A 26,204-nucleotide genomic window follows, 5' to 3' on the forward strand; every position below is an offset into this window, starting at 1 on the left:
GTTAATGTGCAGCACAAATTCTAGCTTAACAAGTAAAGCTGAACCATGACATAATCCATATCAATTGGTTGAATGTCTGGGAACATTCTGTCCTCCAACCTTTTCAGAAAAACCTGCTTTTGAAGCTTGCAAAATGTAAACTCGTCCAAAACCGAGCTACTCTAATTTCAAGAATGATACATAACTCAATCTTATTTGATAGTCCCAAAAGAACATTGTTTCCAAGTTGACTTGTGGTCCCTTAGGATTCCAAGAGGTCACTACAAACACATAAACAGACTCAGGATTCATATCTCAAAACTTGTATGTAGTTGTCAGGCTAACCAGCATATCTCTATGGCACCAGTTCCAAGTTTGGCTTAAAAAGCAGCACCCTCTCCAGTTTTGGATGCAGTTTAAGATTATTGTTGGCTTGGGGGACTGTGACCCGTTCCGTTAGTTATGCTCCATTGGTCCTACACTGAAATATTATGTCCTATGATGGACTTCCAAAGCTATTTTCTTTACACGTTGCTTCCAAGTGGAAATAAAAATAAGTGAAAAGGCATGCAAAGTCCACATAAAAATAAAACTTTACTACTCCGTCAGAAACCTTTGAGAAATATTTGTCAAGTTCACTTTACAAACTTGCAAGAAAGTCTGGATCCTTGCAAAAGTTGTGGGTTAATATTTTTAGGTTCCTTCTGCCACATGTGCCTTTGGGCAAGGACCCACGTTTCCTATTGATCAGTGTCATTAAAGTGTAAAGAGCTATTAGTTTGTCTACAAAAGTGCTGCAAAATCTCATCTATTTTACCAACAACCCTGTGTTACATGAGAACACCTTAAACTAATGACTAATTAATTTGATGGCATATTATTATTTATGCACGTGCAAAAAAGCAAAAAACCTGTTTGCATGCGTCACCTGAATCAGGTGTTGCAGCACAGTGCCATCCCAGCAGAGAAAGGTATAAAATTGCTATGCTATGGTATGAGTAAAATTATTCACAGTGTTAGAGTGATAACACATATTTTAAGCCAAAATGACATTGATTTAAAAAAGCAACATGGGTCACATTCATGTATAACTCTAAATTAACTTGCAGGGAGCAAAGCAGTATGAACAGAGCAGAGAACAGGAAGTAGAAAGAAAAGAGAGGAATATAGACCCCATATGGATGGTGTTCACTGACATAAGGAACAGGTGAGGTTGATTACCTGAACAGCTGCGGGAGAGCAGGAACTGCGCTGGGAAATGACAAAACACCTGTGAACAAAAAAAGAAGGTAAATAATATGTAAACCAAACATGACTAAACTAATGAGACATATAAAAATAGGAAAAGGTGTTACAGGTAAAACAGCAAGTAAGTAGAGAATAGTAAACAAAATAAATCAGATGACCAAATTAAAATAGGAACAGGATAAGTTACAAAATTAACAGAAACATCTGCTAAACTTAACAGTAGTTTTTAAGCGCTCAATGAACAGAATATCTAGCGTTTTTGAAGTCCATGCTTTTTATCAAGTGACCCAAATTTAACAAATTAATGTTAGCTCTGTTAGTAGTGAGGCTATCTGGTTTGCTAGCCTGCACCTAGCTAAAAATGCTTGCCACATGTAGCTTGCTAACTGAAGTTTTAAAGCAAAGTCACCTAAAAAGAAGTGATGAGTGGTGCTCTGTCAGTTGTCACATCATATCTTTTTGGTTACTTGATAAGCACAGACATTTATAAAAAGCCAAATTTGCCCCTGTAAGCAAAGTTTACCCTTCTGTTAGCATACTGGCTCAACTCCATAGAGAAAACTTTGGTAACTGACATTTAGATGTGGCATCTTAAAAAAAAATTTAATCTGTGTATAACCAATCTGATGAACAATTTCTAAATCCAGATCTTTTCTAAATCTTTTTTGTGTCTTGATACCAAATAGTTGATGCATAATGAGAACAGCAAGAAAATACTTTCAAGATGTGTTGCTTAATTAAATGTATCACACACAAATTCAAAGTTTAAAGACTTCTAAGAAGTAAAAGAGATGGAAAAAAAAAAAATTAATCTGCAGACTTCATGGAGAAGACAGACTCAAGATAATAGCAGCCAGGAAAACATGGACAGAAAATGGAAATCCAAGAGGCTTTGCAAAAGAAAAAAACAAAAAACAACTGAGGAGGCTTTTATTCACTGAGGCTCAGAGACAAAACATAAATCAAGATGGATGGTAACTTTTAGACAAGAACGTACTAAGCAGACAGCTTTCAACTTTTCTAATAACTTTCAGTGGCTCTGTTTGTAAAAGTTGTTGACTTGGTTCATAATCATGGAAAGGTGGTTTACTTAACTTTAATAAAACCACAGAGACAAAGTCAAACAATCATGCACATTTTCTGCCCTACATTTGCACAGCTATACATCAATGTCTTGTGGATTTCTCTGCAAACCTGTCTTTGCTGCCATGTGCCACAACATTTAGCATGTCAAATGGCTGAGTTGAAGCTGTTTTGAAGCTGTGCAGAGAAGAAGGATTTTGTATGTCTCCCAGGCCTCTTCATGCTGTAAAGTCTTATAGTCCTCCTGGCAGCCTTTTTCTCATCCCTCCTTCCGTTCCCTCCCCACGTCAGACAGCTGAGGATGGGTGTAGCCTCGATGTGAAGTGGGCGAATGCTGAGCGCCTGCGTGGCTGGCAAAGCATTGTGCCAGCAGTACACAGAGGCTGGCAGCCTTGAGCTGTCCACCCACTCCTGATCCTGTTCCTCTGTGACTCGACTGCCGACTAAGCTCCCCCTTTGTGCTTCTGTTCAGACGCGCTCTCAGTTTCAGGTATAAGTTGGGTTTCCGAGCATCTTTCCAGGCCTTACTGAGCATCTTTTTTTTTTTTTTTTCCAGTTGTCATCTAAACTGGTACTCAATCAATCAGGCTGGTTAAGGGATTTTCATCTTTGCATGGCAAGATTTCAAAAACTTTAAATTAAGATCCAATATGCTTTTGCACAGTATTGTCAAAAAGCACACTAAAATAAGATGCATAGAAAACATTGAGCTTTGTAATAAGATCTGTTTCTTTATAATGTTAGTAATACATTATACTAACATTATAAAGGGAACACTTAAACACTTAAACACTTAAGTGAATACTTAAGTGTTCCCTTTATTTTTTTGAGCAGTATAAATAAAAGTCAAAGAAATCTTGCTTTACATGTTTTATTCCAATGAAAGCAAAGCTTCACCAGCTGCTCTATTTGAGTCAGTCTGAGGTAGGGAATAATTAATTAGGAGGTAAAAGCTTCCCGAGCAATACACGATGCTGATGTAATGATCGGTGACACACGAGGCAGCGCGCCATCCCTGTGTAGAAACATGTCTGGCTCCGCAGGCAGTTTGTTTGGGAAAATTTCAAGTGCTTGTTAATGTGCAAAGTGTTGCTCGGCCCTCAGATGTGTTGAGTGAAACAGGCAAAGCAGTGCAAAAAGCAGAGCGGCGTGCTCGAAAGCAACAAGTTCTTCATTAGTGTTTCTCAGAAGTTTAGTTCATGTAAGGCAACGGATACCAATCCTGCTTTCTTTTTTTTTTTTTTTTTACCATGGCAGAGCTCATAGCTCAGTGATTTTTGTGTCCAGCTGTGTCTCTTTCCTGGACAGTCATTGATGGAGCTCTTGTTGCCATTAACTTTCTGTAATTCCTGATCTTCTTTCCTATAAAATGTGCTGAGTGTTCATTGCTTCTATAATAGTGTTTTTATTTGGTGTGTGTGCATGTGTGTGTTTGCAGGGGAAGGGCTGAGAGGGTGGGCTATGTGATGAACTACAATTGTCAACAACTGTGTGTACTCTATATTTATTCTTCTGCAAAGTATCCTTGGCTTAGTGCTTCTTAGTTTAACTGTGTCTCTTTCACAGACAGTCATTCATAAACGTATTGCTGGCTTTACTTTGTTTTTCTTCAAAGGGCAATGCTGTCTCAGTGCTTAAGTTGTTTTTCTCCTCACTAGAGTCCTTGATAGCAATATTTGTTTGTTTTTTTTCTTCCATTGTCATGACTCTTTCAAATATAGTAACTTAAGTGGCAAAAATGATAAAACTTCAGACTTAACTTAGATTTGTCCTCCAAACAGTTGAGACTTGACTTGAACTTTCTGTTGTCATGTTAATTTCATTAACATGTGTGAAGATTAAAAGGAAGCCTGTATGCATGTGAATGAGTTTGATTATTTGCCAACAGAATTGGTGGATTGTACCAATAATTCACAATGATCTGTTTATCTGCAGCTTTGTGATAATGACCAAATGATTTTTTTTTTCCAAAGGAATGCTGTATTAAATGACATATATCATTTCAGGACAACATAAACGCAACTTCTTTATGACCTCTTCTCAAAATTAAGCTAACTGTAACTTTACAAGAACACTTCTGACTGGAAAATATAAGCCGTGGTTGTGTTTTTCTCCTGGATGGAGCCGATGCTGCCATTGAGATTCTATATTCTCCTCGAGTTTCTTTCTCACAGAAAGTCATCCTGCCTCAGTGTTTGGATGTTTAGCTGCGTCTCTATTGTTGACTGTGCATTTTAGTCTCATATACATTGTGAGCTCTCCGTTTTTCATTTCCATATAAATCACTCCTGGCTTAGTGGTTCTGTGAGGACCTGTCTCCTTCCTGTTCTCTCCTCTCCAGCCGGTCATGGCAGGTTGCCACTAATATTGAATATGGATCTGTCATAAGGTTCATCCGATGAAAAGGGAGCGGTTCCTTTCTGTAGTTGCTACTTGCTTGATCATGCTCAGGGATTCTTGCAAAGTGATGAAGTCGGATGGGCTTCTGTAAATAAATACATTTTTACATTGTGGCGTTAAAATATCCACTGAGACTGCATCTTAATTTGGAGTGAATTGGATCTGAATAGAACTATATATGTGGGATATATCAGACTGAATGAAATTCAGTATATTTTGATATCAATTTGATCTGTTTGTCTTATAAAATGCTTTGTGGTGAATAGAAGCTTTTGAATTGACACTTAACTTAAAGCATGACTTTTGATCACTACTGTTTGTTAGAATAAAAACAAAGTGATTCAAAAGACTGAATTATTTCTCCTGGTTTAAAAAATAAACTTTTCTTTTTGTTAAAGCAGCTCGTGTGCAAAACAAACTGGGAGGAGAAGAAGATAAGTGTCAAGTTTCTGTCCCCATTTCACCTTTACCCAGACTAATAAAATCGCATTACTAATGTAATGTGTCTGCAAGCTGGGTGGGTTTGAAATGGAGGGAAAAAAAAAAGTTTCTGTGTGAATCACCTGTCTCACTGCCTCCTTCCTGCCTGCTCCCTCATCAGCTGCTGTCTTTGTCTCTCCCTCCCTCACTGTATTTTTCCCAGACCGAGGCGTCCATGGACCCTCTGGCTCCGCTGCCTTCATTACAGACTTGGAGCGCTCTGACAACTTTCTGAACTCTTTGCTTTGGAGGGGAGGGGAAGCGAAAGACGAGCACTTGATGGGACGCAGCACCGGCAGCACCAGGAGGCTCATCTGGAGACTAGATCTTGACTTTCAAACGGAGATAATCCCCCTCCTCGGGCCATGACAGGGCAACTCCTCAGCCTTCTGACCCCTCTGGCTCTGCTGCTCTTTGTAGGGCTTGCAGACCTCAGCCTTGCCTCTGTTGAAGAGGATGAGGATAACTACATGCAGGAGATGCTCACAAGGGAACGGTACAATCAGGTTAGAATGCCGGAGAAGTCCATTTCCTCGACAGCCAACGCACAAGGAGAGCCGAAACAGAAGTCAGCACGGAAAATGCCTAAGGGAGAGATGGGAAATGTCAAGAAGACAGATAAAATCACTGATCCTACAAAAGCAGGTAAAAGCAGACGGCTTCAAATAGTGCTGCATGGAAAACTTAGGTTCTGGTAAAACTTTCAGCAAACTTCTATAAGACAGTGTTGCCACTAGATGACAGTGGATTACCATTTCATATTGTCAATGGCCAGTGTTAAAGTAGGCATACTAGTGTAACTATGTTGCATAAGTTACATATGGTTCCAACCAAACTTCAGTAAAAATATTAATGCAATGTTTTCTATTGGTAGTTTAAAAGCAAAAAGAACAAAAATAAACAAATGAATACTTTGATATGTTTATGTGAAATTAACTACAGATGATAAAGTCAGAGTGATGTGAATGTACATTATCTTTAGAAATCAATAACCTCCTTTATAATCCCCTCAATGTGTTAGGAGGATGTGTTATAATCCTCCTCAAATGTGTGTAGGTTAGAGTAATGTTTCTGTTTCCAGCAGGGTCATAAATTCTATGCTAGGCAGAAGTTGCTGAAGCAGAAGTAATATTCACGCAGCAGAAATGTGCACCACAAATGTTAGCATATGAAAAAAAAACTGAAAGGTGATTGGATGACAGTGAGGGGTGTGATGGTATCTGGTGTTTCTGAGCATATTGTGTTTGAATGAAGTCATGCTGACCTCATGTAGCAGGCATGTGACTTTACATGTTTCAGCAGGGAAACTGTCTGCAGGTGGGACTGTGGGTGGAGGATGAAAGCAAAGCTTGCTGCTCCCCTCTTTTTTGATAAAAAAAAAACTTTCCTCTGGTATTATTACAACAAATAACGATAGTGTTGATAGGCTCCCATAATAACTGTCAGCAACATAAAATAACTTCTATACGTGTAACCCAGAGGTTGTCAATAGTCCACTTGTTGGATTTCTTAGTGACTCCTCATTTTAGATTCATAACCAAGTTGGACAGGGGAAAAAATACTTAAAGAAGACTGAGAACATATGGTGCTTGAAAGAAGTTGAAGGACATGTGATAACACTGTGTACACATGCCAGAACTGAAAAAAAGGTGAATTTTACAAAGCTTTGCACACAGTAGGTCCATATAATAAAAACAAAAACAGTCTTAAGGCACTTTGCAGGAAAAAAAGTACAACTTTGTGTAGTTACAATAAATTATAAAATTGTAGTTAAACATAATTTTAGTTTCTAATGTCTAGCTAAAGCTAAAAAAAATCTAAATGGCAGGAAATAACCAATATTGTATGTCAAATGTAATAAAGCAATAACTTCTCTATAATGTGAAGGTAATTGTATCTGCAGTATTTTGGCCTCTTAATGAAGCTTTGCCTCAGGGTGTTTAAAAACCACAAGCATAGGTTATTAAGTTCAGTTTTGCTACTTGAGCACAGACAGTATTCTTTTCAAAATTCTTTTTTGACCCGAAATGGCATCGATCCATATCGCTCTACTCAAATGTAATGAAATGCAGGAAGATAAACTGCCTGATGTACCTTTCATCAATTAAAGATGAAGTGTTTTCATTACCTCTGAATTAAAAACTCGGCATCAGATTATATTAATATATTTTTAATGTTCAAACTGTTTTGTAAATATAATCCACTTGAGCAATGCAATGTCTACTATCTCAAACTGGTGAGTGTTTATTTAATCAGAAAATGAGCTCTTAAGTTGAATGTAATATAGGACTCGATTTACTACTCCTGTGTCATTGCTAGGCACTGAAGTGCTTAAAGTAATGGCAGAACTTAGAAAGTAACTTTGTAAATTATGTCATTTGTTTCTGACAATTTTGGTTCAATTAGAACTTGATTTTCTGAGTTTAGAAATGTGAGTATACAAGATACAGTCACTCAGTCCTGCAGTGCTGTGTCATTGTTTTTGTTTATGGTTCCAACTGAGGAACTCAAAACAAAGGCTTTCCATATCCAGATTTATTATGGGTACAACATTTTAAAAATCATGCATAGTTGTACTTTGGCACTAAAGTTATGCTTAATGTTATTTTCGGACCATCACACAATATTTTGATCAAACGGAAGTTAGTGGTTTTAATGTGGCAAAATCTATAAAAAGTGCAACCATTTTGGCATAAGTTATGAATATTTCTGTGGACAAATGTAAATTTTCTGTCAATCTAAATGTATAAGGTTTATATTGATTTACCCATGTGACATTTTGCATTCTTTTATCACAATTTGCTCTGGCGGAGCTGACGTCACATCCACATGAGCGAAATACGACTTTCTTGTTTCCGCTTTGAGTTACCATGACAGCTAGAAAAGACAAAGTGTATTTCAGACGCCAATAAAGCAATACTATGAACATTCTTATCTTCCAAATATAATGGACTTTTGAGTTTTCATGGATTTTCAAGCGATCCTGAATTAAGAAGACGGTGGGTTGTAAATATTCATAGCTATCAGTTATACACCGCACAGCAAAGTTAGCAGCCTTCACTTGACTCTGGATCAGCTTCTTCCGCCTAAAACTACCGGGGGGAGACAGATGGTCAATAAAGGAGTTGTCCCTGTGTTATTTCCATGAAATCACTTCTGTATTCAGCCTGAAAGAGTCAGTGTATGGGAACAGCCAGACAGCTGAGCAACTGATCCGCTTGTACACACTACACAATCCTATTTGAGTTCTTAACAAGAAGCATGCCAAAGTAATAAAACGATATAATAGACCTTAAGAAACACGGCCATATTTTTCTAAAAGCAACAACTTTGAACCTGAACAGTCAGCTGAACTAGAACTCACACCAGTGCTGCCTTACTTTTAAGCCATGGGGCGTGTTGTGCTTCCTCATGCTTCGGAAGCAAAAAGCCAGAACCGTTATATGGTCTCTATTTGACACCAACTACAATAAACACAAATAATATACTTGAAAATAAATACAAAATAAGGTAAAAACATTGTCCGTTAGAATTAATTAAAATGTTTAGATACTTTAATAGCACATTTTTGTAAGAAAAATGTCTGAGAATATTGGCTACTAGCATAAGCTAAAGTTAATGTTAGCCACAAAGTTTAAAGAAAGTAAACCTTTGTATATGTGAATGAATAGCGAGGCATACATCTTAAAATCTTTCTCCAGCTTATTTGTTGGGGCTTGGGATCGATCATTAATTCTTACCTTGGGCAAGCCTTGGGAGTATGGAGCTAGCTCCATATGCAAGCCCCTAGTGTAAAATGCCATTTTCAATAGACCGGAAGTCGCTATATCCCCAAACACGGAAACTGACATGGAAAGAGCCCATACGTTTCCACGACTTGTTTATCACATGCAATTTTAATAGGGGTATCGAAGAAAAGGGTCTCACACTTCTCACAAAATCCTAGAAGAAGATTCATACAAGTTTCTATGATATAATAAAAGATGGAAGTTGACTGTGTTCAGTTTTTTTTTTGTCATTTTCTCAGTGAAAACACCCAACAGAAAGACAGTGAAGAACAAGAAGAGCACCCTGAAAGAATCAAACATCATCTCAGAAGGAGCCGCAGAGTTCAACTCGATGACAGAGGGTGAGTGAAAAACCAGAGCTACTTGCTTGTGGAGGGAATTTATTGAGCTCATAAAATCTATCTTTCCCCAAAGAGTCAGAAACCTATTTCCATCTCCACAGGATCTGTTAGGATGGGATAACAGGACTTCTCTGAGATTACAAATATTTTGGAAAGGTGTAATGTTCTGGGAATAACTATTTTTACTTTGAGGAAGGGTCTGGTTATATAGATGATGCTCTACAGGATAGATTTCAACCACAGAGGCACTAATGTCCTCTTTGGCTGCAAGGTGTTGTGTTGGTTGCAATAAATTTGCAATAAATGGGTTGCAATAAATTTGCTACACTCAGACCAGATACCTCAGTAGCTTTTCTTGGATGCTAATTGAACTCTCTTTACTAAGAGTGCAAAGCACAGGTGCTTTGAAAAATACTTATAGTTTTCCTAGTGTGAGGATTAATAGGATTAAGGACTATATAATAGGATTAGATTAATTTCTATCCTTTTATGAGGTTCATCTTAAGTTCTAAATACATCTTCCACTTTGTAACTACATTTAATATAGCTATAAAGTGACTATATTAAATATCACTTTGTAAGTTATAACTAATTACATTCAACTAGTTATACTTAAATAACTAGTTAAATGTTAACTAGTTATAGTTACATGTAAGTAACTATGACTAGTCATAGTTAAATGTAATATGTAACTACATTTAATAGTTGTCAATTAACTATTAACAATTAATACTTAATTGTAACTATTAAATATTAATTGTAATGTGTAATAGTTACAAATTGTAGTTAATATGTAGTAAATATGAGGCAACACTTTAAAATAGATGTTCACAGATAATATTCTTATAGTCTGAATTAGATCTGTGTTGCAAAGAATTATCAGAAATGACACACCGCACTTTTCAGATTTATATTTCTATAACGTTTCAAAAACTGTGGATAATTTTTTTTCAATTTGAGTTGTGGCAGAATAAAATGTGAAAACGTTTAAGGGGTGAGAATAGTCTTGCTTTCAGGAAAGGAACATTGGTTCTATGACTCCAAGTAGCTTTCCAATTAATTTCATATAATACATTTTTTATTTGTGAAACTATATGAAAATATAATACATTTTGTATGTAAGGCTTTTTTTTCGTGTCTTCTACTGTTCTCGGAAATCCACAACATTCAAATCTGTCAAGAACTCTTTGTTTAGAGGTAGCTTGAAGCTTCCACTTGATAAACGACATACAATACATAATCAATACACGCAAAGCATAAAAAAGCCTCCAAATGTTGAGAAAATAACCAGATCTCAATGCCCTGCATAACCTCTGAGTGGACTGACATCCCAAGAGCGTTATAGGAAGAGATAAATGTCAGTTTTTCTAAAATATGATTCACATTACACGTTATTGTTGGAGCCAGATGCTTTATTCCTGTGTGGGTCTCTCTGAATTGTGCACAGATGTTGATAATGATTTACGGCTTTGCAGCATGGCAGAAACACATCTGCTTTGTGTGAGTGTGTCTGTGGAGCTAGCCTTGTTGCTTTGGCCTTCCTTCAGTGACGAGGGTTTGTCAAATATGTTGATTGGCAACTCCAGTGTTCGGACAAACATTCAAAAATTAAGTTGTATGAGTTTCCCTGCTTATTCGTTTGGTTTATTAGTTAAACTTTAAACTCCAGTTTTAAACGAGGCACTAACCTTTCCCTAAATAATTGTGTGTTGTTGGTTTTTTTTTTTACATTACATGCTGTCTCTTGCTCATACAAATTTTCATTGTTTGTCCTTGCACAGCTGTTTCCTTTTTCTAATCTACATCATTCCAGTAGTTTATTCCAAACTTCCATGAATAAAATCTGTAAAAAAGCAAGTCCAAATCCTCCTCATGTTTTACCACAGGGAGTTCATTTGTGAAGGGAGTCCTGGCCGTGTGACAGCGACATGTGCGGCATGTGCTGCATGTGCTGCATGTACAAACAGACCAGCGTTGAATCGGAAATTCTTCCTCTGATGTTCCATTTCTGTGCTCTGGCTTGATCTAACCCAAAAGAGCTGCCGACCCGCAGAGATTTCACACGTCAGCTTTGATTTGCCCATTTGGCCCTATTGGTTAGCATCCACTGTAGTGTAAAGAGATGAGAGATTCCTACACAAAGAGATGCATTTAGTCAGCACCATCTCAGTTTCTGCAGTCACTTAAATGCTGGAGTTTGCTCAAACAAACGGCAACTCCCTCCGGCATGAAAGGAAAACCTTCTCAGGCAAGTGCAATTTGAATTTCTTCAGAAGAGATGTTTTGCAGAAGTTTTTCCATAATAAAGACTTGCAAGACAAATTTTTGGAACAAACTATATCGGTGTCTGCTACTCATTCATGCTGAGCTTGTCTAGGACATCTTTAAAGATGACTGCATGACAAAGTGTGATTGCATAGTTTTATTGCATTGTTGTAATGCAACAGAGTTGCATTACAACAATGCCCATCCTCTGATGATCTGGGCATGGCTTGTCTACCACTTTTCTCAGGTCCAGATATCTCTCTACTTGGCGGCACTATATTGTGGCGGATATCTCATGGCTGAGGGAAGTTATAGAGCCTTGCAAAAGCATTCATACTCCATGGATTTATTTAAAGTATTGTTTAAGCGACAGACATAAAGGATTTTTGGTAGATATTATGTGATAAACCAACACAAAGTAAAGCAAAATTGTGAAGTGTGAGGATAAGGATGCACAATTTCCATACTTTTTACAAATAAAAAATCTGAGAAGTGTGGCTTGAATTTGTATCCAGCCCACCTTTAATTGCAGAAGTAATTGCAGTTTTTGGGAGCACGTCTCTACCAGTTTTGCACATCTGCACACCAAATGTTTTGCTCTTACTTTCATGCATGGTAGCTAAAACACAGAGTAGATAAAGACCAATTGTAAACAGCAGTTTTTCCCAAGTGTTTGAAAATCTTGGACCTTTGCTGAGCTATTTTAACATGAATATATTTTGATCTAAACCACTCAGTTTGAGTCCTCAGGTATCACTTCTCTGCATGTTTTAGACATTTCCCTTCTGCCACACGCCTGACTTGAAAAAGTGTTCTGCAACTTTTGATAGCATACGATCATTTGAATCTGGTGTTCTGGAATAGAGACGCATGTAAAATATGCAGTAGTCTTTGAGGACTCTGATTACCAATTAGCTCCATTGTCAATTGATTACACTGCACTTTACGGTTCACAGAGTCATGGGGACTAATCATGTGCTTGACACACTTTTCATATTTTCTTTAGAAGAAATATTTGTCATTGTGTATCATTTTTCTTTCACTTTGAAATTATGTCTCAAAAACGTTTTAAAATGTATCAAAGAGAGACAGTCTTTGCATGTTTCGACTCAACTCTCTTTTTCTTCTATGAGTGTTGCCTGATTCTGTTTCAGCACAAACTAAAGCTTCAAAAGCAAGTTACGTTAACTTGCTTTTGGCATAAAATGCTGATTTAGTCAACTCAATAATTTCATTCCGGTTGTGGCTTGATGAACTTTAATAAATGTGCATTCCAAAATTATTAGGTTCTCAAATATTCATAGTGGAAAATTGATAATAATCATGAATGGTTGATATGTTTTGGAGTATGCAAGAGTTTAATCATCAAATTACCACCACAAGCTTCACTTTTCTTTCTGCAGACCCCATTTTTTTGTGGTATAAGGTTGGATATTTTTGGCACCCGAAAAAGCACTGCAATGAGTGAATAATACTCTTCTATTGGCCTGAAACCTTCACTAAATTAGCATTAGAGGGAAGCTGCCTGATGACAGAGTGCTGAGTGCAGCTGCTTGCTGCTTTCCCCCCCACATCTCCAGCTCACAGTGCTAAAGTGTAAAATAGTCATTACTGCTGAAATAAGCTTTCATGGTTCCTGGTGACGGGGGCTGTCGTACACTCTATATGCAGATATGAAGTGTATAGAGTAATACATATTATTACACGTAGCATTAACATCACAGGCCAATTTGTCTTTTCTCTTTGCCTAGAATGCCCTCCCATGGGACTGGAGACTCTGAAGATTGATGACTTCCAGCTTCACGCTTCGTCTACGAAACGCTACGGTCTTGGTGCACACAGAGGTCGTCTTAACATTCAGGTAAAATGGGAATGTAAAGTGCTGCTACGTCTTAGCCAAGCTTAATGGATATGTTGGGGCTTGCATGACAACCTAGGATGTCTCGCGTTTCCTTGATGTTTTTAACTTTCAGGGATGGCTGAGGAAAGACTTCAGTTCAGCGTCATGTTTAATCGTCCCGGAAAGACATATCTCATAAATACCATCTCATTTCAGTAAAAAAAAAAAAAACTCTTAAAGTGGATAAATTATTCAATTGCAACTGTTGAACTCACATTTGGTTTATTAGGTTACCTGCCCAAAACTGAGAAACAACTTGCAGGAACAACTTGTGAACACAAGGCATTGGAGAAGGCAGTCAAATGTTGCTTGAGTTACGACCCTCAAATCTGAGACGTCAAAATCAGACTTCAGTAAATGCAGTCTTTTGTTATTGGTCATATTCCAGCTGTGAACGGTAAAGTTCAGCAAGACTCATCAGGGGTTTATCCAATCAGTAACAGGTAGTCAGGAGAACTGTTGTGCGTGCAGAAATACTGTCAAACTGGGACCTGGCAGGGAGATTTTAAAGGATTCTGTGATGATTCTAGTCTGTATGTAGATTTGCTTGATGAAGGTGCATGTGTGGTTTTATTAAGGGGCCTATTTTTCCCCATTACACTCCCTGCTAGTGGCCTGTGCCTCTGTCTGCCGGTACAAGTTAAGGCCTTTTTTTTTAGTTTAACAAAGTATTTACTATTTAAAACATTGAATTCTTGAAGTCTGAATGGAAAATACGACTTGGGGGGAAATCTATTGAAATAAAAAATCTTGTTTTTTTATGGGAGCCAATCTTTGAGCATGAAGTTTATAAAGCCCTGTGATAAAAGCTAACAATAAATTATATTATTGCCCTTAAAATCATTTTCCAAGACCTACCAAGGAGATGCTCTTTAAATGGAGTCTTCTTGGTTCCCAAGTTGAACTGCTCCAAATCCAGCTCCACAAGTGATGAAATACACAAACACATGGTCTTAATTAAGAAAAACAATGGGCTTGTTGTCTGTTGGATGGGAACATGTGTGTGCTAAAGTGAACAGTTCAAAGGAGGACAGAGATTGTGCCAGAAGAAACATATTGAGCAGATGCTGAAAGGATTAGTTTGAGTTTGGCCAATTTCCAGTCTGTTTGCTTTATTTTCACTTAAAAATAAGTGAAAATAATCCAGACACCAACAGGGCGGTAGTAAATATTTTCATATCAAGATATGACTAAGAAACACAAAGTTTGGAAACTGTTAAAAAGCCTCAACAGAATGGATGAATCTTGATGTTGTGGTAATCCCAACATTCAGACTCTACGGCCAGAATATAAGAATGAAAACAAAACCAGGATAGCCCCAGGCTTTCATCCACTGTGCCAAGTGCTGCGTCCAATTTTAATCTGTGCTTTGTATTTCTTTATCATCGCATCTAAAGATGGATCTTTATGTATTACACCATAGCACATGGTGTAATATTTCTGGTAATTGTAATGACAAAAAAATTGAGTTCCCCAGAAAAATTATTACATAATACCACAAAAGAAAACTCTTTTCTTTCAAATCAAAACATGGCCCTTTCAATGGTGGAAAAGGGTTCACACAATCATGGTGAAAATGCCACATTGACATGTCCCTCCACAAAGTTATGATATAAAGAAAGTAATTGAGAAAGACTCTAATTGTTCATAGAGTGTTTTATCAAGTGTGCTAATGGAATGTTTACAGGAAGGAATGAGTTTGGCTGAAGATGAAAAGCAGAGAGATGATCCTGGATCATCAGCCATAGATAATGCAAAGCTGATACACAATAGTGTGAAAGGGCATTATAACCAGATAAAATCAAGCACTAAGAGTCCCTCAGTTACTTCCATCAATTTGGTCATTAATAATGGTGATAGTGTCAAGAGTAACAGGAATTTGCAATGAATAACACAGAGATGGCTTTATAAAGTAAAAAAGGAGCACCTGGTAGTTTCTAAACATGAACCCAGAAAGTCTCTGTTGTGTCCTGAAGATGGTTGTCTACTGACCAGAGTTGAAGAGTTTTCATCCAGAAAAATGGGAAAAGCTTCCAAAGTATAGAGTTTCATGACACTTGGCACTATTACCCACTGATTTGAAGGCTGCTATCATTGCCAAATGAGCATTAGCCCTAAATGAAAGCGTTGACCATCGGGAAATAAGAGATTTGATTTTACATTCAGAAAGCCTGGTTTTGCTTTGCAAGTATTTGGAATTGTTTTCAGATACATGAGGAAAAAGTTGAATCCACTTAGAAATAAGTAGGAGCCAAAGACGGTACAGACATTCTGTTCTGCCTCTGAACACTGAGTTCCTTTATAGCAATACTAAAAACAACATATTTGCTTTTGAGCCATAATAAATTGAACCCTGACCAACATATTTGATGTGTATTGAGGATTTTGACGATGGCTCTTGACAAAATGTAATGTGGAAAACTGGATAAGACTGAATACTTTTTATATGCTACCTCATTTTTTTATTATTATTATTATTATTCATAACCAAAATTTGTGCTCCTGTGAAGGAAAAACAATCATGGGCTGGAAACACTTGGAGTTTTGCACACAACATAACTTCAGGTTCACCACAGCTAAATGGTATATTTGATTTAACGGTGACAGTTGTGGCGTTTGTATGAATGTATGACCTGCAGGCTGGCCTTTATGAAGATGACCTGTATGATGGAGCCTGGTGTGCAGGGAGAGACGACCCACTTCAGTGGTTGGAAGTGGATGCCAGGAGACTGACAAAGTTCACGGGGGTCATCACCCAGGGCAGGAGCTCCCTCTGGTCGTGAGTAGGCATGCAAAAAGATTTGCAAATTGTTGCACAGTCAGAATATGAACCTTGTTGTCACTGCTAGTGGTTGGCTCATGATAGAAGCTTATCAATTATGAGCAAGGTGGCGTTTATCTTTGTTAGGTTTATTTTAATAATCACCGTATGTAATGCAATGGATTTTAATACGACTGCTTTTTATACATGACAAAAAACACACACAAACAGGCGAGAAAAATGCAATATGAATATGATTCATGCTTATTGTCACAAAATTAGAGACGGTGCTTTTCAAAGGTGTTCAAACCCCTTTAACATTTTCACATTTCGTCATACAATCGTAAATTCAACGATTGTATGATTCTGATTGTGTCTGATAGGCCAACACAGCGTGATACATATTTGTTAAGCAGACGTAAACTAATACATGGTTTCCAACATTATTACAGATCAAGTGATTATTCACTTGTTTATTCACCCCTCTAAGGCAAATCAAGCAACTGTCATCGCAATTACTGCTTGCCAATAACAAGTCTAACACAAACCCAAACACAGTAAGCCGCCAAATATCTAATTACATAGCATAATTTCCCAGTGACTAAGGCATGAACACCAGTGGTGGAGACAATTGGCAATTATTGCTGCAGAACTCTAAATGACTGCGTTTCCTTTTGAACCTAGTGGAAAAATTGACAGCGCAAATAAGTAAGGCAAAGGGTTTCCATCCTGCCCACATGGCGCGGAACCTTCGCTTTGTGTGTGTGCCCTTTTCACAAGCCATTTCTGATCTTCCCGCTGCAGGATTAAGGAGTTACGGATTTGATTGATTTGGGTGCAGACTCGCTCTTTCATAAATCTCAAAAGGTCATTACATTATTAAAATAGTGCTGGTTCTGAAGCATTCAGAGTTTCATGAGGGCTTAGAGGGACAATAGAAGTTTTTTTGTTCTGTAAATATTAAAAAAAATGTTTTGGCTATATTTACAAGTTGTGGATATGTTGCTAGCTATTTCTATATTGCTTTGTACCGTGCCTATAAGTATTCCCATTTGGATGTCTTATCCTTTTTATTGCTTTTGCAAAACTTTCTTGTCAAAGCAAAAACTGATTTCCACCAATAATAATTAAATTAAAATATCTAACATAATAAGATTGAATAAATATTTAACCCATTCAAATCAATATTTAGTAGATGCACCTTTGACAACAATCGCAACACAGAGTCTATTGTGGACAGGCCTCAGTCATGCTTACACATCTGGACACTTCAGTTTTACTCCATTCCTCCTTGTAAAAACTGTTTTCATTTCTGTCAGATTGCATGAGGATTGGCTGTGAATGTCTCTCTTCACTCCAAAACATCCACCTTGTTGCCTTCACACCATTTCTGAGTAGTTTTAACTGGATGCTTTGTGGGGTTTTTTGTCTTGCTGGAACATGAAGCTGTAATTCTCTTGCAGATGCAAATTGCTCTCCAGGATTTCCTTACTTTTGTTGCATTTATGTGGTGGAGTAAACACTGGACAGGCCGCTAGGATGCACTCATTTTATGTTTAATGTTTTATTCATTTGTCATTGTTTTTATGGGAGCCAGTTTGCACCTTGACAGTAACATTTTTTGTGGTCATTTTTTGTTTGAAAAGCCAAATTTTGTTGATCGTGACTTGCGAAGGCAGTAAAATGGCTAAAGAAATCCAAGAGGATGAATTCTTTTTATAGGCACTGTAAAGGTTTATAGATCATAAACCAGTGGATTTATAAAAACCCAAATAGAGGCAGTTTTCCTTTCCTCTTCTTACAAGAATACATCCGTATAAAAAATATTTTACTAATAAAAATGCCTTTGTTCAATGCTGTCTAATACTGCAGGAAATTCATTAAAGTCACTGAGGCTGCAATCCAAGACTTCCTTCTGGTGCCAAAGACGGCACCTGGTGCACATCACACACCACTGTGAAGGGCTCTCCTCTAGAGTGACACCTGCTGGTTTTTTAAAGTTTCACACAGCATCTTTAATATTAAAAAAAATACTTAATAACTTTTAATTTGCTTTAAAAGTCAGACATTCTTGTAAACTTTTAAAGTAGTCCAGATGAGGGGTTTTTTTCAGATTGTATTATGTTTTGTTTTTTTCTTCCTTCTTTGAACTTAAGCTGTTTTTTCTCTCAGCATGTTGTGCATTACACGCTTTTACAGATAGCAGGGCTCCTTTTCCGTCTGGAAAAGTGTGGAATTTCAAGCACTCTCAATTCACACACATACAGATGTCCTCAATGAAAAAGAGTAGTTATTCATATGTAAATATCGATTTCACTCAATCTACGTAAAAGTTATATAAATTAATAACAGGCAGCGGGACATATTTTAAGATTTTATACATGACTTAGTAAGCCTGTTTTTTTCAGACATGAAATCCATCAGGGCAGTTTACTGGCCAATCAAGCTCCGTAAAACCATTGTGGTTAAAGTAGGCAGTGGTGAAGGCAGTGGCAGCCTTCAACAAGTTCTGCAGTAAAATCAACATTTTTAGAAAAGCTATAAATAGAGGGTCACATTAAGATCTCTAGAATTCCCTGTTGAATGACTTTATTGTGACTGTGGACTTCAGAAAACACAGTGGACCAACACCAGCAGACGGCAAGTCACCCCAAAAAGCAAAACTGACTTTGAAAACTTCACCCTGGACCTTATGCAGTGTGTATCATGTGTCTCTTCCCTTCCCCTCCAGACTATTACTCCTTGATTTCCTAATGAAAAGGATAACTTACATTTATCTGAAAACATGTATTAGAAAATTACTTACAATTTTATCCTTAGCTCTGGTAAGATATCTCTATAGAGTCGAATTTACCCCACCATATTTGAAGTTCATCACTTTGTGTAATTAATTTATATAAGTCTTCATGAAATAAAAATAAAATTAATTATGAATATAGTGATTTACTGAGGTGCTCCTGTACATGACCTTCAAAGCTCTCCAAACCAGAAAAGTAATACTTTAATTTGTTCACTTCAGTAATAAACAACATTAACTATTCTTGGATCAGACTGAAAGACCTTCTTGTTAAAAGAAACAATGTTGGGAAAACTCCTGCTTGCCTTAGCAGTGTCTCTCACAATATAGTACTGTAATGGTTTTTGGATATAATTTTAAAGTAGGATTACTTTCTAAATAATTAATGAGTTTAAAGATTTGATTAATCGATCCTTTCTACGTTCGTAACACCATTAGGTTTTGCTTCACAAATCACTTAGGCCTGTCACGATAACAAATGTTGCTGTGCGATTAATCGTCTCAAAAATTATTGCGATAAACAATAATATTGTTTAAAAATGTCAATTTGTCGGAGCGACCAGATCCAGTTTACTGATGGCAATGCCGTCTCTTTTCTCCCTGTCTCTTTCATCAAATGTTTTAATTTTCCACTTGTGACAGATGTCCTGATTATTGTTTTTGCTTCTGGTTTTAGCAACAAATCAGTCCTCTGATTTCTTGAAGTCAATAGTATTATAGTATTATATATCATTATGCAGAAATGAGATATAACTAAATATATATAAGAAAACTATGTATAGATGAGATCATACCAAGTAATTTGAGAAGTGTGAATTTATACTTCTTTCTCTTGCATGTGAGATTTCTCAAAAGACATACGCCACATATTATTTCTTTTAATTACAAATTTAACTCTCAAATTAAAAAGTGCAGTTACACATGTTGAAAGGACGAATGACTGAAAGCATCAAAGGCTATATTTCTTCTACAACATGAATAAATTATTGCAAAACAAAAATTGGTACATTAATATTTAGCAGTGATTAAAAAAATTACTCAATAGATCCTTTTCACTCAATTAATAATTTGTTTTATAAAACTTTGAAAAATTTAATTTTCTTTAGTTAAACCTCTCTAATACAAAGCACCCTCCACACTTACTGGCAGTGTAGTTTAAGTTATATTTGCTAGGAGATAAATAATTACGTGAAGTCATCTGTACCATCGTTTTTGGCATCTTGGCATAGTACTATTTTTTACAATCTTCTTTTATTAGTACACCTCTGTTTTCTACAAAAGCATTTTGGGGAGTTGGAGCATACAAAGAGAAGGATCTTTGATCATTCCTCTTTGAGCAGTCTATCCTGATCACCCAGCGATCTATCCAGTCTTTGCTCTGGGACCTGAGATGCTCATGGAAAAAGGCAGATTTTGTGGTCTCTGCAATATTTTTGGTCCTTTTGCTTCTGATCGTTATCCTATTGAAACAACCAGTAAAATTTTATTATGTTTTCTGGGAGAGTTCACCAGTTTTTATTTGAATGTTTTTGCCAAGTTTAAACAAGATGATACTGTTTAGTGCCATGTTCTGATCCTAATTTGTAGCAGTAGGAATAATTACTGCTTTTTCTGTTTAACTGCAAGAAATAAGATCGTGTTTTACATGTTAACATTTATTTTATCTTTTTTTTTTATAAATGGCAAAATACCGTGAAGCTTTAATCTTTTTACTCAAGACTAATATACCATGACAACCGCCATGTTGTTCTACTTCTGTTAATTCCTGTTAATAACAATTAAAAAAGTTGATTTTTGCCCAATAAATGTAAAAAAAAAAAAAGCATGGTATCAATAGGTTTTAACATTTAAATCAGAAATCATACATTCAACATTTTTCTTTAACCCTTTAACTGTCATAATGACCCTGGTGTCCTTGTGGACTCATTGAATAACTCATTGTAAGCGTTTTAAGGATGGTGGCGTTAATGAGCTTTGGGACATCTTAAGAAATTAAGGTTATTTGGTAAAACTATATTTTTGCTCTGGTTTTTCATGTTAAATCAATAAAGTATCATAGTAAATATGGGGCACAGTAATGAGAAGACTTTTAAATATAGATTTACACCTATTATTTAAATAGAATTGACATTTTATAAATTCAACCAAGTATATATATATATATTTCATTTAATTTGATTGTTTCATTGCTCTCAGATGCAACATATAATAATTTTATTTCATTTGTGAGCCTTAAACATTAGCCAGGGATGGGGCAAACACTGCTACACAAGGTGATTGGTTTGCAGCAGATTGGTCAGTGAGATCTGTGTTAGTTCAAATATTTCATGTTGGAAAGTAGCACAGCAAGTATATATATTTTTTATCTTATTTTAACAAATCTGGTATTAATAACTCAAGTTAATAATACCAAATTTTATGCTTTTTTCATTCAATTCGATATTTAACATTTAATAGATTTTTAACTCATTTGTAGAATTAGAGATTTTTTTTTTACTTGTATCATTGAAAGTGTCACTTTTTAGACACCTTTTCCACACGAGCCATCATTTGATCTGAACGCGGTGACACAAGGAGAGAACTAAAAAATGCAGGATACCGGTCCTTGAGGACTGACTTTGGACACCCCTGACTTCAAGCTCTGTAATTGCGAGGGAGCCTGAAACTCTGGTGAAGCTTGAGACGAAAGGAGTATTGTTTAATAAGCTATATTTGGGATTTCCCTTGAAGGGGAAGAGTTTTCTTAAGGTGCACAAAACACCAAAGCCTTGGACTGAATTTTTCTGCAATTAGCTCTGTAGGGCATATAGCTGTCTGTGGTGACAGCTAAGGGGCTTTCTGTCTGTGCGAACGCTTTAATTAACAGAAATGGGAATTCCTACTGGACAAGCTCAGTGAGGATGTGCTCACCCAGAAGCATGAGAATAGCTGTCAACCTACATAATGTACACTCTGGAAAGAGCTCTGCCTTGCATGAGATGATTCATATGGGCGTACTTATGGTGTTTGTCTGATTTATGCTTTCATTTATTATCTTTAACAGTAAGTTACCTATTTTCTCCTCTGTCATTTTTTAAGTAACAAGTCTTGGCACAGACCTGAATAATTACAATACCATGGTCTATTTTTACTAATGAGACATTTGCAGTGAATTAAAGTCACTGAGTAAATAGGATTTACTCAGTGCAGTGGTTAGATTGTAGTCCAACCACTCCATAAACACAACTGTCCTATAAAGGCCTCAGAGGCTTATCATATACCATTAGGAGCAAACGGCATCATTAAGACCAAGAAACTCAGCAGACAGAACAAGGATAACTATGTGGACAGGTAATGAAGCTTTGTATTTCGAGATAATCCAACAGGGAACTCTTTACGTCGAACTAATCAATTCAAAATTAAAAACAGCAGGTGGGATTGTCTTCATAAATAAATCAGACTGCAGAATTAAACATCTGCACATCTGCAATACTTTGCTCTGAGTATTGTATTGTTAGTCGTTTTCAATCAATCCATATCCAAACCATGTGCTTAGATTCAGAAATAAAATGATCAATTCTTTATTTTCTGTTGAATTCAAAACTCTAGACTTGATAAGAGAGTTCAGCTTATATATTTTTTTTCTTTAAGATCTCAAAAGAAAACATATTTTCACTGCATAATTCATACACATGATTGTGAGCTTTCATTGTGAGTGACATTTTTCCAGTTATCTCCACTTTCTGAATGCATTAAATTCAGTCTGAAAACAATATTCTCTAATACTTTAATTTTCCTACAATATTAACAGAAGCGATTGGGTGACTTCCTACAAGGTCATGGTTAGCAATGACAGTCACACCTGGATAATCCTTAAGAACGACTCAGCAGACTTGGTGAGTAATAATAAAACCATAAAAGATTGATTTCTCCGCATGTCCACAAATTGAAGGACACTGCAAACCTTTGCATTAATGCTGTTGTTTCCCCCTGTTAACCAGCTAAATATTGAGTCTTGCTTTGTATGTCTCCGGCTGATTGGACCCAAATAGAAAAATGAATTCTTGCTGGAGAGTAATTACAGGGGAAGATGTAAATGCCTGCTTATTTCCAAGCTTAATGAGCTGTGAGGTGATAGTAAATAGTAATGTTTCTCCAGCAGATGGGAACTCATCCTTGTTTTTCTCTCACTCTGTAATGAGAGACTTGATATAATTGAATGTAATATCACCTTGCCTGCAGAGATTCACTTAGACCTTTTCTGTCAGTTCTGTTGCTGATTAACCAAATCAGGCCTTTTTGAATATAATCAGAGCTCTTAGACACTAGATTCTTTTTGTGCACTCCTGTGGTTTGTGATTTAATCAGTGTTATTGATTAAATCCCCAATAGTAATTTTGTCTCTGCTACAAGCATTGCCCATCCACATTTCCTTTATGCCAAATGCCAATCTACTATACTGGCCTTTCAAAATACTATATTGGTACCGAGAAAAGCTCCATCTGTGGGTGTTGAATTCTTGGGTGCTCAAGAATTCAACCCAAAACTAGGGAGGGAATCTTTTGTAAGTTTCATTCTTTATCCAAAACTGTTTTCATTGGTTAAAAAGATTCTGAGGAACATAAATAGCCCTGACCCATGTTGAGCTAAGTTTGCTAAGTTGTTGAATGAAGAGCATTTTCCCGTGTCCTTCACAGCTTGACTGTTTATTCACCCTGTGTTTGCCTTAGTAGATTTTCAGCGCCAACAGAGAAAAAGAAATCCCTGTCCGGAACATCTTTCCATTACCTGTGGTCGCCCGGTACATTCGAGTCAACCCCCGCTCGTGGTTTTACGGTGGCAGCATCTGTATGAGAGCAGAGATCCTTGGCTGTCCTTTGCCAGGTGACGGGTTTGTATGAAGGAGACGCACAAATCAAACAGTCGGCCACCATCAATGAATGATTGGGTGTTATTATTCGGGGTTTGGCCTGGATGAAGGTTCGGTGCTGTTTATAAACTGAAATAATTCACTATTCCTATATAACTCTTGAATGATGGGAGAGAATTTCCCTGGTTCATTTTGGCCTTTCAGAGTCAGGACTGTTGTGGAAACGTAGAATTATCAAGGTGACTTTAATTTGTTAGTCGCTCAGTTTGAAAAATCAAAATGGACTGTATCTGTCTTTTTACTGTCACCAATAATAACACAAAGGTAATGCATTGTCTTTTATAAAGGTTAATTCTGCTGAGTATATGACTAGATGCTGGGTGGAGATTTATCTTGAATCCTAACATTATTGAGGCAGTGCCGTGAGTTAAACTGATATTAACAGCTGCTCAAATGATCCATCCATCGAAAAATACAGTCCCTCCATAATTCTCTGGGTCTACACTGGGTTCTCCTCCCAGTGGCCAGGAAATCTACAAAGAGAGAGATCCAAGAGGTATCCTGATCAAATGCTAGCTGACTCCTTTCATTGCAGAGGAAGAAGCTGCTTCAAGCTGGCCCCAGAGGATGAAATTCCTCAACTTATTTCCAAGTCTGAGTCCAGGAAGAACCTCATATTATTTGTTTATAGGATCTTGTACTTATTGTGGTCCAATAGTGGAGGGGCAAAATAAATTGTGTTTTGGCTTTTTGCTCCGACTAGGGCAAAGCCACCATGAGAGATCAGACCTCAGTTCATCTAATCCATACGCCTCCATCATACCAACACTCAGAAAAAAACAGCAACAAATCTTTTACTGCAGCCTAACATTTCTCCACCTCCTGCTGCTGATGTAGCATCCCTAATGAGAAGAATGAGTCTACTTCTTTAGATCTCTGAATGCCATCAACTTTTTTTTTTAATCTTGTTCCAGATCCTAACAATTACTATCACAGACGCAACGAAGTCATAACGACTGACGATTTGGACTTCAGGCACCACAGCTACAAAGAGATGAGGCAGGTAAGCCATGTAAACATACATTACCTTGTTAAAAGAACCAAGACCTTATTTCCCATTCAGAACAGAGATCAAGAGCACGGAGCAATAAAACACCGCATGGAAACTGTGTTTCGCAGCGAGCCCAAGCTGTGTCCTTCACAAGAGCAAAGAATGCAGCAGAACAGATGAACTAAGCGCTTGGAGCTGCATAAAAATGCATAAAGCATCTTCAGGGTTGTATCATTACTTATTCATATAGTTGTCACAAGCAGACGCCTGTTTGTACCAAGAAGGAGGACAGCTGTATTTGTCAGTGTGCACGGTGCGCCTGAGTGGCTGTGATGGTACAAGCGCTGTGAATGATAATCTCCTGTAATGCAGTTGAGAGAGGAAACATCCTGGGCTGCTGTTTTTCTTTCTAATGGGAAATATTCGTTAGATATTAGGTGATGATTTTTTTGTTTCTGATTCAACTCTCTAAATGCTGCTACAGAAATATCTAAGTGAATTAATGAACTGTGTTTCTATGCTTTGTTGGTTTTTATCCTTTACAGCTAATGCGTTCCACTCTGTGTCCAGGCTAAGCTGGGCTTTAAAAAGAAAAGAAAGGACTATTTTTGAAAGTCCTTTTCATAAGCATTTTTACCCTTGACATTTTCTTTCTTTGCCCAGGGACCAGGTAGCATGACTCTCCCCACTATAGTACACAGCAGTCTTAATATTTTTGTAACAGAAATGTTGAAATCTCACATAATGTACAAACCCCATGAGAGTAAAAGAGACTAAAATCTATTTCTTATACTGCTGAATGGTTGTCCTTTTCTTAGACCACAACCACAGTAACAGTGGGAAAAATAAATTCCTTAGTATTCTTCAAAGTGGAAGATATTGTATCAATTCATATTATCTACACCGTGCATAAAAGAAGCTTGGTTGGATCCGTGGCATATACAAGCAGAGTTAAAAAAAATAAAAAATTCTTATGCTCAGTTTTTATACGTCTGTATGAGGGGAAAAAACACAAACATTCCTGTTTAATAAAGCAAGAATGCTTTGTATTGATTCTGGTAAATAATATTGTCCAGTTATATTTATCCAGGGAATTCTCTGCTTTATTAGAATGAGAGCAGGACTTTCACCCTCGTCTTGTAATCCTTCGTCCCACTGCAAAACCTGACATTTGTTTAGTGATTTACTCGCTCGGTGAAGTCGAGATTTAACCTGCACTTAATTAAAACCCAGTCACACCTGGCTGGCTAACCACTTCAGCA

The 26,204-nt window shown here is 37.0% G+C and overlaps 1 protein-coding gene across 2 annotated transcripts in view; it reads left to right on the forward strand.

The window, feature by feature from the left end:
• The first annotated feature begins 1,178 nt into the window (after nt 1–1,178).
• The window catches only part of cpxm2 (carboxypeptidase X (M14 family), member 2), a 32,070-nt gene continuing 7,044 nt past the window's right edge, over nt 1,179–26,204 (forward strand). Inside the window, exons 1-8 of one of the 2 annotated variants that reach the window (XM_008437146.2) lie at nt 1,179–1,268; nt 5,354–5,835; nt 9,218–9,319; nt 13,336–13,445; nt 16,124–16,263; nt 22,833–22,917; nt 23,755–23,905; nt 24,866–24,954. In XM_008437146.2, the coding sequence (XP_008435368.1) occupies nt 5,556–5,835; nt 9,218–9,319; nt 13,336–13,445; nt 16,124–16,263; nt 22,833–22,917; nt 23,755–23,905; nt 24,866–24,954 (957 nt within the window). In that variant the 5' untranslated portion in view covers nt 1,179–1,268; nt 5,354–5,555. Of the gene's footprint in view, nt 1,269–4,973; nt 5,836–9,217; nt 9,320–13,335; nt 13,446–16,123; nt 16,264–22,832; nt 22,918–23,754; nt 23,906–24,865; nt 24,955–26,204 lie in introns of those variants that run through there. The other variant, XM_081600379.1, reaches the window with a different exon arrangement.

The sequence above is a fragment of the Poecilia reticulata genome, chromosome 19 (assembly GCF_904066995.2).
Source record: "Poecilia reticulata chromosome 19, P_reticulata-male-v2, whole genome shotgun sequence".
In the NCBI taxonomy this organism is placed as follows: Eukaryota; Metazoa; Chordata; class Actinopteri; order Cyprinodontiformes; family Poeciliidae; genus Poecilia; species Poecilia reticulata.